At 39.4% G+C, this 16,011-nt stretch overlaps 2 protein-coding genes across 2 annotated transcripts in view; one reads left to right on the plus strand and one right to left on the minus strand.

The window, feature by feature from the left end:
* Nucleotides 1–4,909, minus strand: part of MYOM1 (myomesin 1) — a 155,751-nt gene extending 150,842 nt beyond the window's left edge. Inside the window, exon 1 of the mRNA XM_040632692.1 lies at nt 2,635–4,909. The gene's annotated coding sequence lies outside the window, so the exon portion shown is untranslated. The remainder of the gene's footprint in view (nt 1–2,634) is intronic.
* Nucleotides 4,910–5,075: 166 nt separating this feature from the next.
* Nucleotides 5,076–15,709, plus strand: LOC103662651 (myosin regulatory light polypeptide 9). Its single transcript, XM_008690304.2, has 4 exons — nt 5,076–5,225; nt 11,041–11,239; nt 11,681–11,842; nt 15,212–15,709. The coding sequence occupies exons 2-4, from the start codon at nt 11,056–11,058 to the stop codon at nt 15,382–15,384; spliced, it is 519 nt and encodes a 172-aa protein (XP_008688526.1). The 5' UTR covers nt 5,076–5,225; nt 11,041–11,055; the 3' UTR covers nt 15,385–15,709.
* Nucleotides 15,710–16,011: the final 302 nt, after the last annotated feature.

Here is a 16,011-nt window from a genome sequence, read left to right on the forward strand (position 1 = left end):
CTCCAGTTGAGTAGACAAAGCATTGGTATACTAGTTAGTCAGGGTAGAATAACTACTCTACAAACTCCAAATTTCAGTGCCTTAAACACAACTAAAGTTGATATTTCTCCGAGAAATTTATATAGACTATTTCACCTAATGCACACAATGGATGACTAAAGTAGATGCTATCATTATGCCCTTTTCCAGATGAGAAAACTGAAGAACTGACTCAAGTAAGCCTAAGCCATAATTTTTGCTTTAGGTATTGGTTTTATTTGGGAGTATTTAATAAAAAATCTGCTTCAGAAGATTAACTCAGCAAATGTAATTTGGTCACTACATTCATTAACAAATTATTAGTATCACTAAGCTATATATTTCAAAACAGTTTTTGATCTTAATATTTGTCTTTTAATCATTGGAGAAGCATTTCTTTAATTAATTATCAGCATCAGGTAAATTATTTTCTAGATAATTCTTATTTCTTCTCTTCATATGGTTTATTTATATTCTCTTTTCTTGAATCTTGTTTAGTATTTTAATTTTTCTAAGCATTTATTTTTTTTTCAAATTAATTAGTATAGAAGTAATAACTTCTCCCAAATATTCTTTTTTTTTTTTCAGATTTATTTATTTATTTGAGAGAGAGAGAGAGTGCAAGCCTGCCCACACAAACAGGCGGAGGGGCAAAGGGAAACAGGTAGAGAGAATTCTCAAGCAGGCTCCCTGATGATCTCGAAGCCAGACATGGGGCTTGATCCCAGGACCCTGAGATCGTGACCTGAGCCTAAGAGTTGGTCACTTACCCAAATGAGCCACCCAGGCACCCCACCCCCCAAATATTCTTAAATATTCTTTATTCAATTCCACATTATTTCTTTTATCTTATATTATCATTCCTGAATTTTAAAATAATTGTAATTTATTTTTAAAGGAATTCCTAATGTAGAACTTTCTATAACCTTTTAATATACTTATTTGTAGTTTTGGAGCTTTAAAACTAATTTTCTTACAGATTAATTTGAAGACCTTAACTTCATTTAAAAGAAAGGAGCTCCTCCTACTGTTTTCCTGGATTCATGCTAATTTGTTACATCCTAGTTTGTGTAGAAAGGATTAGTATTCCACTTATGTAGGCAAAACCAGAATGTAAGCCATGTCTCTCACCATTCAAAAATTTCTTACATGCAATAAAAATTGTAAGTGCTCACTAGGAAATTACCAACTTTGGCAGTAAATACCAAAGGTTAATTCACCCATGCTTCCTGTTGTTTGGGTAAGGAGTTTCCCTCTTGAACCAAAGAAGAGAGCACAGAATTGTAAAACAAAATGTGGGCTTTAGGTTAGGCCATTTACCAGTTCTGTGCATTTGAACAAATACTAGTCACCAAATATTTACTGGCATTCATGGATAAATAGGCACTATCCTAGAAGTTAGGGATACATGAATAAGAAATACGGGCCCCAGTCCTCCCTTCTGTCCTACCCCTGGACAAGCACAGAGACATGAGTTATAATCCTGGTTCTCTTATTACCCTTTGGGTAACATTGACAAGACAGTAAAGTATTTGAGCTTAGTTTTCTAATCTGTGAACTGGAGGTAATACTACCTGCCTCACAGAGTTGTATTAAGAACTAAATGATAAAATGCTTAGGTAGAATACCTAGCATATAATAGTATGTACTAATGTGAGCTCCTTTTCTTTCCCCCTTTGGATTTCTCTGGTCTCACAAGAAAGCCTCACCTTGAGGCAAGAGCAATAGTGTTCTTTTAATAATCATAGAATCCCACAAGAATCAAATACTATATACTCTGAGCTCCTGAAACAGTAATGCAAGGTTTTCTCGACCTCAGCACTACTGACATTCTGGGCCGAATGAATGCTTTTCTGTAGGGGGCTATCCTGTACATTGTGGAATGTTCAGCAGTATTGCTGGCCTTGATGCACAAGATGCCAGTAGCAGCTCCCTGGTTGTGAAAATCAAAACTGTCTCCAGACATCGCCAAATATTCCCTCGGGGAAAAAATTTACCCCTGGTTGAAACTTTGCATGAGTGGATCATAAACTCACACGCAGTGGGTCTTAAGGAGCATTTTTAAAAGTTAAATGACATAAAATTGAAATAGAATAGAAACTTAGAAAACATCATAGGTACTCAAGTATTGCTTAGTGATATAAATTTCTTTTTTTTTTTTTTAAGATTTTATTTATTTGAGAGAGAGTGAGAGAGCACACTCAGGGGGAGTGGCAGAGGGAGAGGGACAAGCAGCCTCCCCGCTGAGCAGGGAGCCCAATGCCGGACTCAATCCTAGGACCCTGAGATCATGACCCGAACCAAAGGTAGGCACTTAACTAACTGAGGCACCCAGGTGCCCAGTGATATAAATTTCTTACAGTGAGTTTCAGTCAAAAGTTTGAAAGCCACTGTTCTGTACTTAACAAGACTTTTCACATAAACTATCTCATTTAATCAGAAAACTCTATAAAGTACGCAGGACAGATGTTATCCCCATTTTACAAATCAGAAAATTGGGACTCAGATCAGCTGAGGGACCTGCCCTCAGTGTTACTCAGTAAGCTAAAAAGGAAGGATTTGAAGCAGAACCCAAGTCTCTAAACTTCTAGTTACAAGGTAAAAGGAGATTGTTACCTAAGGGCAAAGATCTCCCGTGTGGTTCAGAAGAACAGAGACATCATGAAGTCATCAGTCTTTGGCAGTGCATCCAATCATTAAAACTAGATATCAACACATTAGATGGAAATTTGAAAAACATTTCATCAAGATTTTTATCTTCTACACTGGCTTGCTAACCTTAGTATACCCAGAGTTACTTATGGAATGAATAAATGAATGAATGAACACTGACAACTCAATTTCTGTTCATCTTCAATCAGCCAATTCCTCTGATCACCTTCAGACAATCAAGCATGCTCCTCCATTTGTTTGGAATCTCTACTCTCCTTTCCCACTGACATTTTTCTAACTTTTTATTTTTAGTTTTGATTTTTTTTTTTTTTTAAAGTAAGCTCTATGCCCAATGTGGAGCTGGAACTTATAACCTCAGATCAAGAGTCACATGTACTGGTGACTGAACCAGCCAGGTGCCCTTCCCCATTGACTTTTAGAATCAGCTCTTTAATAGACCTCCAGGGGCCAGCTTCCACAAATTCCCAGACAGCTTTATTTCCTTCTCTGTGTTCCTTCTAAAGGCCTTACCTAATTGTACTGCAATGATCTGTTTTTACAACTGTTCCCTGATACTCCCTGTGCCTTGCAACCCTTTCTACTCCCCCTCCCTCCATCCCAGAGGTAGCAACTATGTCCAAATAACACAAACCACAATACGCACCACACTGCTTGGAAATGCAGTTGCTGTGTAATACCTGTTGATTGATTGAGCAGAAAGAAAGAAGACAAACAAGGCGATTATCTGACAGTATAGAAACAAATGAACGCCGCTGCTTCCTTTTGAGCTGAGAAGACTAAACTACACATTTCATTGTGGGTTAAAGAAAAGGACAGTAGTTGGAAGGCTCCAGCTCTCAGTGGTGGCAAGAGGTGTGAGTACACTGCAGGGTAAACCAAACTGCGGTCCCCCACCACAAGCCATCTGGAGTTGGCCCTGTCACTGCGAAAGTCTTAGGCCCTAAGCTGTCTAGTTCTGCATCCCCACATGGTAAGAGTCACTTAGGACCCCAGTTAAATAGATGGCTTCAAAGGACTTGCTCTAGAAGATTCTGAATCATTAGGTTGGAGATAAGGCACCAGTATTTTGTATTTTTAACCAGCAGCCCAAGCGATTCTTATTATCAAGGCAGCTGAGGAAACTAATCATCTTTATGTCACTCACGCTATAGAATTGGGCCAGTTTTTTAATTCTCAGTGATTTTACCTCAATGTTAACTTTGGAATATGCTATTGGTTAACAGATAAAATGCTCCTGAGGTCCTTGAAACTATAGTTTATTAATATTTAGAACATATTACTCAGCAGCTTTTACCTTCCTTCTCAGCAGGGTGATTCAAGTGAGAGGCAAGGGCCATGGGGCCACCCCAAATGTCAGAACTGTTCCGGCCACATGAGCCAAAGTAGGCATGAACCTTATTAGTGCTGGGATGGTCTGAGCGTTACCGGATCCAATCCACTCCTTTCGTAGTTGAGCTCAGGAGAGCTGACGTAACCAGCACCAAAGTCTCCCTCACCAGACTTTGGACAGGAAAGGACAGAACCGGGGAGGGCTTTCCTTTAACAAGATGCATTGTTAGAAGCTGTCCAAGGAAAGGAGAGCTGAGAAAAAAAAGGCCCGACTTTTTATTCCTATTTTCACCAAGCCACAAGTCTGCATCATAGTGAGAGGTAGGGGCAAGATTTTGATAGCTCTTGCTGGTCGCCTGTCTTCCTTCCTAGTCAGATCCGGTCTTTCCTTGTTAATCGGGGCTCTGGTGGGAAAAATACCAGCAAACGTTTTTGAAGAGAGAGGAAGTCTTCATCATTCGTGACCTCATGAAATCCGTCTGGGCCAAAAAGATAGTGGTCGCTTGACTGAGGCCCTGGGGACTTCCGAAGGTTTGCTCCAGTGTGGAAGGGGTTGGACTCTTCAAAACACAGCACTGTACGCCGAGATAAAACCTCCTACCCAAACGCCTCACAGGCAGAGACCCAGACCCGGAGTTAGTACCGCGCGCAGGCGCACGACCGCCCAGAGGCCTGGGCCGGGCGGCCTGGGGCCGCGCGGGGGCGGGTCACGTGGGCCGTGCAGCCCTCGCTGCGATGTCCCTACAAGGACTTGGGCGAACGGGCCCCGCCCCCGGCCGTGCCCTGGAATGTGCGGGGGGCCGACCTACGGGACAGGCTCACCCATTTGCCAACAGGAAAGGGGGGGAAGAAAAGCTTACATTGTAAGAGGAGGTATAAAAAGACGGAAACTCATTCGAACCATTACATGAACGAACCACTACACAATCTTCTATGTCCTGAGTCGCCCGCTTTATACTCTTTCCCATGCGCTCGTTCAAAACTGCACTCTTCCAGCACATGGGCAACTCCCCCCGCCCGTCTCCTTTCTCTTAAGTCAGACCCACTCTGTCGGCCTACAATGGTGACTAGGCTCCCTTCCGGTTTACTAAGCGGAGGCCGGAAGTATTGGCTTTAGGGGGCTCTGGGAGTAGAAGGGTGTTGATAACAGCAGCCGGGGCAGCGAGGGGGTTACCGAAGCGCTCGGATTCTCGCGGCTGTGCAGGGTGAGTGGTGCTCGCGATCTGGCGCGTGAGGCCCATCCCGGGGACCCATCTCCGCGGGGCGGCTGGGTGGGCAGCGGCGTTCCGCAGCGGGCCCCCAGCGCCGGGAGCGCACCTGGGCAGGTGTCCTGGCGGGTTCCCTAGTTTCGAGCCCAGCGGCCAGCTCCGGGATCGAAGGCCATGCCCGAAAGTACCGAGGCGCGAACTTTGTCCCTTTGCCCAAACTTGGAGCTCGGCAAGTGTGATTTAGCTCGCTGGCGCCGCGGTCTTCGGCGACAGCCGGGCCTGCGAAACTCGAACCCCGCCGCGCTGACTCCTGGACTAAGTTTAGTTTCTAACGTAAACTTGCCGGATTCAAGAGAGTTTGCGCAAAATCCGAAGCCCAGTGTCCCCCATGCTGCAGCTGTTGTTGCAGCTGTGTGGCTACGTTTAGTAGGAATAACCAACTCAAATTAGCAATTTCCTCAGCTCAGCATCCACTTCTATAATTAGAGCTTTTTTAAAGCGATATTTTACAAAGGGGTTAAGGGTATGGTTTGCAGTTTGAGAAAATTCCAAAATGCAACACCATGTTCCTTTTGGGTGGAAACTTTGGGTTGTCAGTTTGCCAAAATGTTCCCTTTTAAAGTAGTTGAGTAGATACATGAAAGAATATGTTATTTCCTAACAAAACTTTGGAACAGAAATAAGGGTTCAGTTGAGATTTTAAATTAAATGCAGAATGTTTTAAATATGAAGGCGAAGGAAGTGAATATTTCTTAAAATTACTACTATTTGTTTTATGTTCTGGAAGGCTTTTTATAAAACTTAACCAGAAAAACTTTCCATTTTCAAGAGTGAGGCTTTACTGTCAAGTGAACCCTGACAACTAATTGCCTTTGTCAAGGGCTAAGAACTTTTTGGGTGTGGCAGTCTGAGATCCAATTCTACCTTCAACCGGAAGTTTGCATAGGAAATGAAAACTTGGTTCATTTGGAAAGGAAGCACCAACCTGAAAATGTATTTTTAAAAACTGCGGTTCACTCCAAAAAATCACATAAAGTACATAGATTAAATGAAACAGGAGATTTGGTCTGGATACTACATGCTATCACACTAGGAAGTGTTTTCTTTTTCTTTTTTTCTTTTTTTTCTTTTTTTTTTTTTAAATTAAATTAATTTTATTTTAAAAATAGACAATACTTGGGGTGCCTGGCTGGCTCAGTCACTAGAGCATGTGACTTTTTTTTAAATTTAAGGTTTCATTTATTTATTTAACAGAGAGAGAGACCACAAGCAGGGGGAGCAGAAGGCAGAGGAGAGGGAGCAGCAGGCTCCCCGCTGAGCGGGGTGCCCAACACGGGGCTCAATCCCAGGACCCTGGGATCAAGGATTCTTTTTTTTCTTTTTAAGTAGGCTCCAGGCCCAGTGTGAAACCCATCGTGGGTCTTTTTTTTTTTTTTTTTAAGATTTTATTTATTTATTTGACAGAGAGAGAGACAGCCAGCGAGAGAGGGAACACAAGCAGGGGGAGTGGGAGAGGAAGAAGCAGGCTCCTAGCAGAGGAGCCTGATGCGGGGCTCGATCCCATAACGCTGGGATCACGCCCTGAGCTGAAGGCAGACACTTAACGACTGAACCACCCAGGCGCCCCCCATCTGGGGTCTTGAACTCAAGACCCTGAGATTGAGACCTGAGCTGAAATCAAGACACTTAACGTGACTGAGCCACCCAGGGACCCCACTAGGAAGTTTTTTCTAAGATGGGTGTTTTTCCTTAAAGAATGGATCATATTTCCTAGAATACTACAGTTTCAGTGTCAGTTCTGTAGGAAAAAACTCTAGATTACGTTACATTTATTAGCACTTTATAAATGTTAGAGTCTAGGATTCTAACTAGAAAAATCTTACTAATATTAGTATGGATTAATCCCATTTTATAAATGAAACGCTAGTAAGAAAAGCCTCTTTGAAGATCTTTACTTTTCTTCTACCACTTAATCTAGTATAACATCTTCCTTACATGATTTGTATCCCTCCTTTTGTCATAACCCTGAACTGAGTCTCTTCCTATTTGATTAAGCTAACACACACACAAATTCATTGCTACCAACACTTACCTCCTGATTTAAAACAAGGTTTTACTCCTTTAGATCTGTAAACTGAATCTTCTTGACCACCATTGACTGTGTTTCATTCACTTTCTTGTGCATCTGAAATCCTTTCATATTTCATAGATGCCTGTGCTGCAAGTTTCCCTGCTTTAAAGTTTCATATAACAAATATGCCTTCACGCCAAGCATCTTTCACTAAGTGCTTCAAAAATAGGCTCCAGACTAGCTCAGAATCTAAGTGAGAATACTCATAAGTTGAAAATCTCAGATGCCTACATCTTCCCATCCTATGTAAAGAATATTTGCATTGATTCATGAAATATTTTCAATGTTTTTTACCCTAATTTTCTAAACTTCTGTGGGAGTTGTGCATTTGCTGAAAGCTTGTGACATGAAGAGAGTTACAGTCTCACTTGTTTGGGGAAAGTAAAAGTAGGTAACAGACTAGAATCATATAGCAAGGAGGACAGTGACAATATCACAAGTGATCTGTTCTTTGGGATCATACCACTGTCCCTGATTTGGTTTCTTCTACATCAGTGTTTATTCCACCCATACTTTTATTTATTTTTTATTTTTTAAAGATTTTATTTATTTATTTGAGATAGAGCAAGTGAGCGAGAGAGAGAGCCTGCATGCATGCATGTACGTACGTAAGGGGTGTGGGGGGGGAGGTGCAGAGGGAGAGGGAGAAGCAGGCTCTCCACTGAGCAGGGAGCCCAATGTGGGACTCGATCCCAGGACGCTGGGATCATGACCTGAGCCAAAGGCAGATGCTTAACTGACTGAGTCACCCAGGCGCTCCTCCACCCATACTTTTAGTCTGGTAGGAAAAAAAAAACCCCACACTTTCCTTATTTTAGAACAGCTGTGAAGCTGAACTGCCTATTGCTGGAAGGCTCCCAGTTTCTGCTGGGAGAAAAACTCATAGACAAGAACACAACCTCCTTGAAAAAGTAAAGGCCCGGGTAGTAACTTGCCTAACGTAATATTACCAGTTTTTGGTAGAATTAACTACCTTAATTTGTTAGAATTAAAACTAACATCTGAATCTCTTAAATCTAAGAATGTCTTACAGCTCCTAAATGGTACAGGGTTTTTCAAGGTCTTTCCCCACCTCCTCAATCTTTTAGAAAAAAGATCTTTCTCAACTCACAGTATTTGATAATCATGTACCACGTTTATTTTTCATTATTGTCATACTTTGTTTTAACTTGAGAGTCCGACTTCAGGAATGAAAACTATGACTCATTTCATAAGTTTAACCAATCGTTTCTTTACAGTTGCTTCCCCAACTATATTTTAAGCTTCCTGAAGATAGGACATTTGCCTTACATTTCTTAATTCTTAAATAGTGTTTAACACTAATGACATCTGATGTATATTGGTGTAAATGATCGTATTAAAGATTGATGATTAAGTATTGATTGAGCTGAAGAAAAGTTCTTCGTGAGACACTGTCAGTGCTGACCAAAAAAAAAAAAAATCCTATATAACTTCTACAAACTATTTTACAATGAATACAGATGTAAATAATGCGTGATTAAAAGAAAGACTATAGGGAAATACTTTAAAACTAAAAATATATATATATAAAACTTTATAGCTCACACTAAGGGTTCTTAAAAGGTACCTAGAGGACTCCCACCAAATTTAATATTATGAGGTTTTGTAGATTAAAAAATGTGTCAGCCATTTGACCTATAATTCTCATCAGTTTCTTTGTTCTTAAAATAACTGACATTCCTGCCTCATGAGGGGAATACAGTGTTGTCAAACAAAACAGACTATTTTTAAAAGACATGCTTTAGTTTGCAAAGACATGGCATGCCTAAAATACTAGAGAGGTGAACTGGTAATAAATCTGTGCCACTCATTGGGTCTCAGCCACTCACCCCAAGTCCTTAAGTACAGTTAAGAGATGGAGGAATAATATATACTGTAATGCTTTGTAGTTTTTAAAAGTACATTTAGAATAGAGGGGAAAATTACAGACCTATGTAGTTTAGATAGTAATGGTATTTACTGACCCCAAAAGTGTTGCAGAATGAAAATATGCATTCAGGAATGGTACAGATAAATTATGACAACAGGTTCCCAAATTGTGATGAAAGGAAACTTGGAAATTAGGAGTGTATATCATAACTTGTGTTGTATAGGGTGTATCTTACCAACAACACGTTCCAGTGTATCACCGAGTGCTATATTGGATGGCCTGGAATTTGTGACTCTCCTTTGTGGAATTTCCTACTAAAATCTGAGAACAGATTTAGCTTTAAAAAAAAATCTGAAGCGGAGCTTTTCTAATTATTTCTATAATTGAATTTAGTCTGGGTGATGTGGTATAATCAAGGGAAGAATGTAAAAAAACTTTTAAGCTCATAGGAAGCATTGTATTCTAAGGTCACTTTGCAGAGTTTAGATCTAGGTAGTACTTCATTCTTTGCAGTCCACAGATTTATTTTTAGAGCAAGGGCATAGTGTTTTGCTACATCATAGCTAAATGTTGTTTTCAGAACGTAAGCTTTAAAATTGTTATCCTGGTCAGAGAGTGAAATCAGAAGTGCCTATTTTAGGCCTGCTTGGAAGAATATAACTCAATACAGTGGCCTAGTCTTGCTGGTTAGAGGTTTTGCAGACTACCATCGCCACCCCGGCTCTGAAGGATGGTACGGTAAAATTTTGTTATCTGATGACTATGTGGTTTTTAACTCCAAACAAATTTTTATAGTCTTTTAAAGATTGAGTGTTGAAAGGAATATTGCCGTTTCATTTTAGGTATTATTAGGTTGTTTTTTTTTTTAATTTTTAACTTAAATTTTACAGGGATAAATTTAGATTAGAGAACACAGTTCATTTCCATAGCTCTTAAAATGTTTTCTAAAACTTTTTTTAAAAAACCAAATAGCTTTAAAAACTATTATGCTATGATTTTTGTCTAGAGAACTTAGTCACTTCAAGTGATTTAGCTTGGCTCTGTGCAAGAAATTGGTTTGGATTAGAGGTGAATTCATAGTTTTTTATATTTTTCAGTTAGCATTTCAACAAATATGTTTTTTAAACTACTTTGATTCCAGAAGTGAGGGTGCAATATAAATTGTTAGTTGCAAGTGGAAGAATGCTGTGTGACAGTGGAGATTAGGAGATGAAGACCTGTTCCATCAATTAATCTTCCTACTTTCTGTCCACCTTAGAACAGGACAGCTAGTTTAGGCTAGGGCTGCAGGATAGACTTGTTGAAGATGAATTAGTATTCCCCAGTACTGCCATAGCACTGAAGTATAGAACCAGTACTGTTTCCCCAGGGTACCTCTATTTTTTTGTTTGTTTCTTGCTTTCTATATTATTATTAAGACCGTAGATTTGGTTATCAGTGCCTTATCTGGCTATCCAGCAGCATGGGGAACATACAATCTTGTTGATAGGCTCTGAGCTTTGAATTTATGTTGATTTTAGTCTGGAATTTGAAGTTAGTGACGGACTGTTAATTAGATGTCATGACTACTAAGGATGAGAGCACTGAAAACATGAGTCTGGTTTTTCTCTTTATAGTTTGGTTCTGTAAGTAATAGTACTGATTAGTTGAGTGAGATTTTTTTGCCAAATGATAGAACTCTGCTGAGTAGTTTTTAGGTACATCTCTAAGTAGCTTAGACATATCAGGAAGTTTTATTGTTTACTTTTTACTAATCTTTTTTTTTTTTTTGTATTTCCCTTCCTAATTAGGATTTAAACGCCATCATGTCGAGCAAAAGGGCAAAGACCAAGACCACCAAGAAGCGCCCCCAGCGCGCAACATCCAACGTGTTCGCCATGTTTGACCAGTCACAGATTCAGGAGTTCAAAGAGGCCTTCAACATGATTGATCAGAACAGAGATGGTTTCATTGACAAGGAAGATTTGCATGATATGCTTGCCTCCCTAGGTAATGATCAGTTTTAATATTAAAGACCAAACAGAATTTCTATAATGCCTGTGAAACCAATTTAATGATGTTGTAGTTTACCAAGATTCAAAGTCTGGAATAGTGTTTCCCAAAATGTGGTCCTTGGACCACCTGCAAATTTCTGGCCAGATCTCAGGATTGAGCTGGGGGCCAGCATATTATATGTGTGTGTTGTAAACACTGCTATTATGAGAGAAGCAGTATTATTCCTCCTAACACCCCAGTGGAGTAGCATACAATCTCTAGACTCTTAATAGAGGCCTTATTTACTGTGAAGACTTTTTCCCAAATAATTTTACTATTGTGAATACAAATAGCAAACTGTATAAATGATAATCTCTCTTGTCAAAATGTTTACTATGATGAATACTTGGTGCATTTTGTGATGTAATTAAAATTATGACCCTGCTTTTTATTTAGGGAAAAATCCAACTGATGAGTATCTGGATGCCATGATGAATGAGGCTCCCGGGCCCATAAATTTTACCATGTTTCTCACTATGTTTGGTGAAAAGTTAAATGGCACAGATCCGGAAGATGTCATCAGAAATGCTTTTGCTTGCTTTGATGAAGAAGCAACTGGTAAGTCTGAGGTAACCGCTAATTACCAAGTGATTTAATTTTTGGTTGTGGTAACTAAAACATATAATAACTTGAAATACGATGACATAATACCCTCAGGTTTATACCATACCTGTTTTGGGGACAGGCTTTTCCTGTGGCATGTTAATCACTCATTTTACTGCCTCTGTCCTTAAATATTTAATGAACAATTTAATAGGTGTATTTGGAACTTCTCTAGGAAACGTATGTTACTCTTTTACTAGAGTAACTCCACAAGGGTTTGGCTCTCAGTAATTGTGTTGAATGAATAACTTTCACCAGAGCAATCTTGGAAAAGTATGAATCCCAGTATAGTCCTGTATTTGTTTATCAGGTACCTCTCAGTCCTCAGATTGTTTAAATCTAGTATCCTTTTGCTCTAGAGTCAGGCTCCCTGGTTTCATACGCTTGTTCTGTATGATAGCTGTGTGATTTTGGGCAACTTACTTAACTTCTCTAAGCCTCTGTTTTTGTACCTATAAAATGGGCAATAATATTATCTACCTCATAGGGTTCTTGTGAGGATTAAATGAGGAAATGAGATAATTTATTTTATATAAATTAGCATAGTATGCTTAGCATATATATAAATATAAATTTATACATTTATATTTTATATAAATTAGCATAGTATGCTTAGCATACTGCTGGCATACAGTTAACTCTCAACCCCAAAAGGTAACTACATAAATGCTTGATCCTTTGGCAGAAGTGCATATAAGGGACACATAAGGGAATAACTCACATGGCAAGTTTGAGAAGGAAGGCACACCCTTTAGTTACGTATTACTTGAACTATTTTATTTTATTTTATTTTATTTTATTATTTTATTTTAGAGAGGGAGAGGGGAGAGGGAGAGGCAGTGTGGAAGTCAGAGGGAGAGGGAGAGAAAATCTCGAGCAGGCTCTATGCCTAGTGCAGGGCTGGATGTGGGGCCCAATCCCATGACCCGGAGATCATGACTTGAGCCAAAATCAAGAGTCGGACGCTTAACCGACTGAGTCACCCAGGCACCCCTACTTGAACTATTTGAAATAGTTCAAGCACAGTCTGCTGTTGGAAGCATGGTCTCCACACACAATATGGCCTCATTAGGCCTACTCAGGTATATACCATCCTTGACTCTTGTAGCATCTTCCTAACCTCCTTCCAAGCTCTTCTATGCATTGTTGTCCTAACTTACCTCCACGATTGCTGCTTCTATGCCTTCCTCATCATATCACCTTCTTCCCCCTTCTTAAAACTGAAATTCTTAACAGTTACACCTGGAAGGGATGGGGTGTGGAGAGGGAAAGGCAGAGGAAACTTACTTTTTTTTCTCCTAAAGGCACTTCTATATTGATTGAGCTTTTAACTGTGAGCAGTTATTTTTTTAATGGAAGGGAATAAATGTAAATATAAATGTAAAAGGGAGTAAAATGTCTTATCCATTCTTCAAACTCATCTCAATGACCACATTCTTTATAGAGTCTCACCTGTGTTTTTACAGTATTTTCTCCTGGTCCTAGGAAAACTCGAAGCCTCTCCTTTCTTTCCACATCTGAAGTATTTTATTACTCTTTCTGATCTTCTCTTTTAGTTGTGTACTTACTCGCAATCATCACAGTCTCCCCACACCCAGAGCAATAGCTCTGTGTCTTCAAGAGCATTATATTCCCATCTTTGTAACTCCTTTTATCACCTACTACAGCTCCTCGCACATATTCAATGATAGGTTTCTTTCTTTTTTTTTTTTTTAAGATTTTATTTATTTATGTGACAGAGAGACAGCCAGCGAGAGAGGGAACACAGCAGGGGAGTGGGAGAGGAAGAAGCAGGCTCCCAGCAGAGGAGCCCGATGTGGGACTTGATCCTGGAACGCCGGGATCACTCCCTGAGCCAAAGGCAGACGCCTAACGACTGCGCTGCCCAGGCGCCCCTAGTCAATGATAGGTTTCTGTGATAGTTGAATGATTTGGTTGGAGATGAGGATTTATTTCTACAAGCTAGAAGTCTAACATTTGAGAAATATTTTTAAGTGTAGAAGGGAATTAGCAAAAACCCCATAAGTCTAGAGTTTCTTTTATGAACTGACCTTATACTTTAAACTCATTTTATAGGAAATATATTGTCAGTATTTTAGTTTAATTTTACATACAAGAATATTGTCAGATTTTTACTTTTACTTTATTAATTTCAGAAATCTCTGTGCTTGGTCTTTTATCAACTTTGTGTTAGTACATTAGCAGTTCTCAATCATGATGTGAATTACTTGGGGAGCCTTTTAAAAATATCAATGCCATGGGGCGCCTGGCTGGAAAAGTGAGACTCTTGATCTCAGGATCATGAGTTTGAGCCCCATGTAGGGTGTAGAGATTACTTTAAAATAAAATCTTAAAAGAAAAATCAATGCCAGATAATAAATCAAGGGTGGCATCTAGGCTTTTTTTTTTTTTTTTTAAGCTCCCTAGGAGATTTTGATATATAATCAGATTTTATGAGAACCCTGATATCACAAATCCAGAGTAAAACACATAGCTTTTGACTCCTCATTCCACATCCTCAATTCCTAGCCCAGTGTCTGCGACATAGTTAATGCTCAAATAGATACTCAGATGTTTCTGCACACTCAGGGCCTGGCTGTATTTGTTATAAAATTTAAATTAGATTTGTAAAAAAAAAGAAGAAAAAAACATTAAAAATCTCATTGTATGTATTAAAAAAAAAAACCACCAAACAACCCAAAGTCAGAGATAAAGTGAAATGCCTGAAGTAACATAACTTGTTAAAACTGGACCTCAGGGCACCTCACTGGCTCAGTCGGTAGCCTGTGACTCTTGATCTCAGGGTGTGAGTTTGAGCCCCACATTGGGTGTAGAGATTATTTAAAAACAAAATCTTGAAAACAAAAAACTGGACCTCAAGACTGCAGTATTCTTTCCACTGAAGCACTTTATTGATGTTTATGATGTGGTATTTTAGTGTTACTTGCTTATAGAATAAGTGTGACCAGGGGTGCCCCACATTGTCCATAGAGCTTACTTAAAAAAGACTAAGTGTAACCATTCATGCTACTTTAAGGAACCACGAGGCTTAGATTCCTTAATCGTACTTTACTGTTGTGTAGGTGTAAGTTTAGGCCCTATCATGAAAATTTGTGGACGGAAGTTGATAGAGCAGAGCACGATGATAGACCTAGGCAGCTGTCTGCTAAGGCTGGTTTAAGCATGCGAAGAGCCCATATCTCCTATATTTGCATGTTTGTAGTTCTTAACATAAAGAACTATATGCTTGGTTAAGTGTAGATGTCCCTTGTAATTACTCCTCAGAGTAGTATGTATTCTGATCCCCAGTTCTTTATTCTTTAGGCACCATCCAGGAAGATTACCTGAGAGAACTGCTGACAACCATGGGAGATCGGTTTACAGACGAGGAAGTGGATGAGCTGTACAGAGAAGCACCTATCGACAAAAAGGGAAATTTCAATTATATTGAGTTCACGCGCATCCTTAAACATGGAGCAAAAGACAAAGATGACTGAAAAAACTTCAAATTCCAGCCAAACGTTCCTTGTTGCCACTTTGGGTATTTCTGAGACTTTCTCTTAGAGTCTGTTGCATGCCCTTAGCTTTGCAGCTTTTGCCTTTCTTGTTGTATTTATTCTCAGCCGTTTTGGGCACATGCATCTCTATAATCAGACTGGAAATGGGACTTTTTATGATTTTCAGAGTAGAAAATAGGGCAATTTAACTTACCAGCCCCCTCCCAAAATAACTGCAGTCTACACAGAGTCAGTATATTTTTTCAGAGAAAGTTATTCACTCAATTTTTTCTGAACCATAATTAAACTTTATGATAAAAACTTACTTGCTTAAAACTTCTTATTTACCAAAATTGGCTTTTGTTAGTTGCTTCTTCCAAGGAAAGGTAGATGAAACAAATCCTAGAAAATGATACGGTTGTTAGACCTCTCTTACTCCATCTAGTTTCCCTAACAATCCTGTCTCTACCATTATATCACCCCCCCCAAGAAATCCAGTTTTAACTGCCTTAATCGGGTTTCCTGCATTTTGTCTTTCAGTTTTAAAAGTAATTTTCTATAGAATTTGCATAGACTGCTAGTTTGGGTAGCTTTAAATCCTTAATTTAACATATCTGTCAACATCCC

The sequence above is a fragment of the Ursus maritimus genome, unplaced genomic scaffold (genome assembly GCF_017311325.1).
Source record: "Ursus maritimus isolate PB19 unplaced genomic scaffold, ASM1731132v1 scaffold_18, whole genome shotgun sequence".
Classification (NCBI taxonomy): Eukaryota; Metazoa; Chordata; class Mammalia; order Carnivora; family Ursidae; genus Ursus; species Ursus maritimus.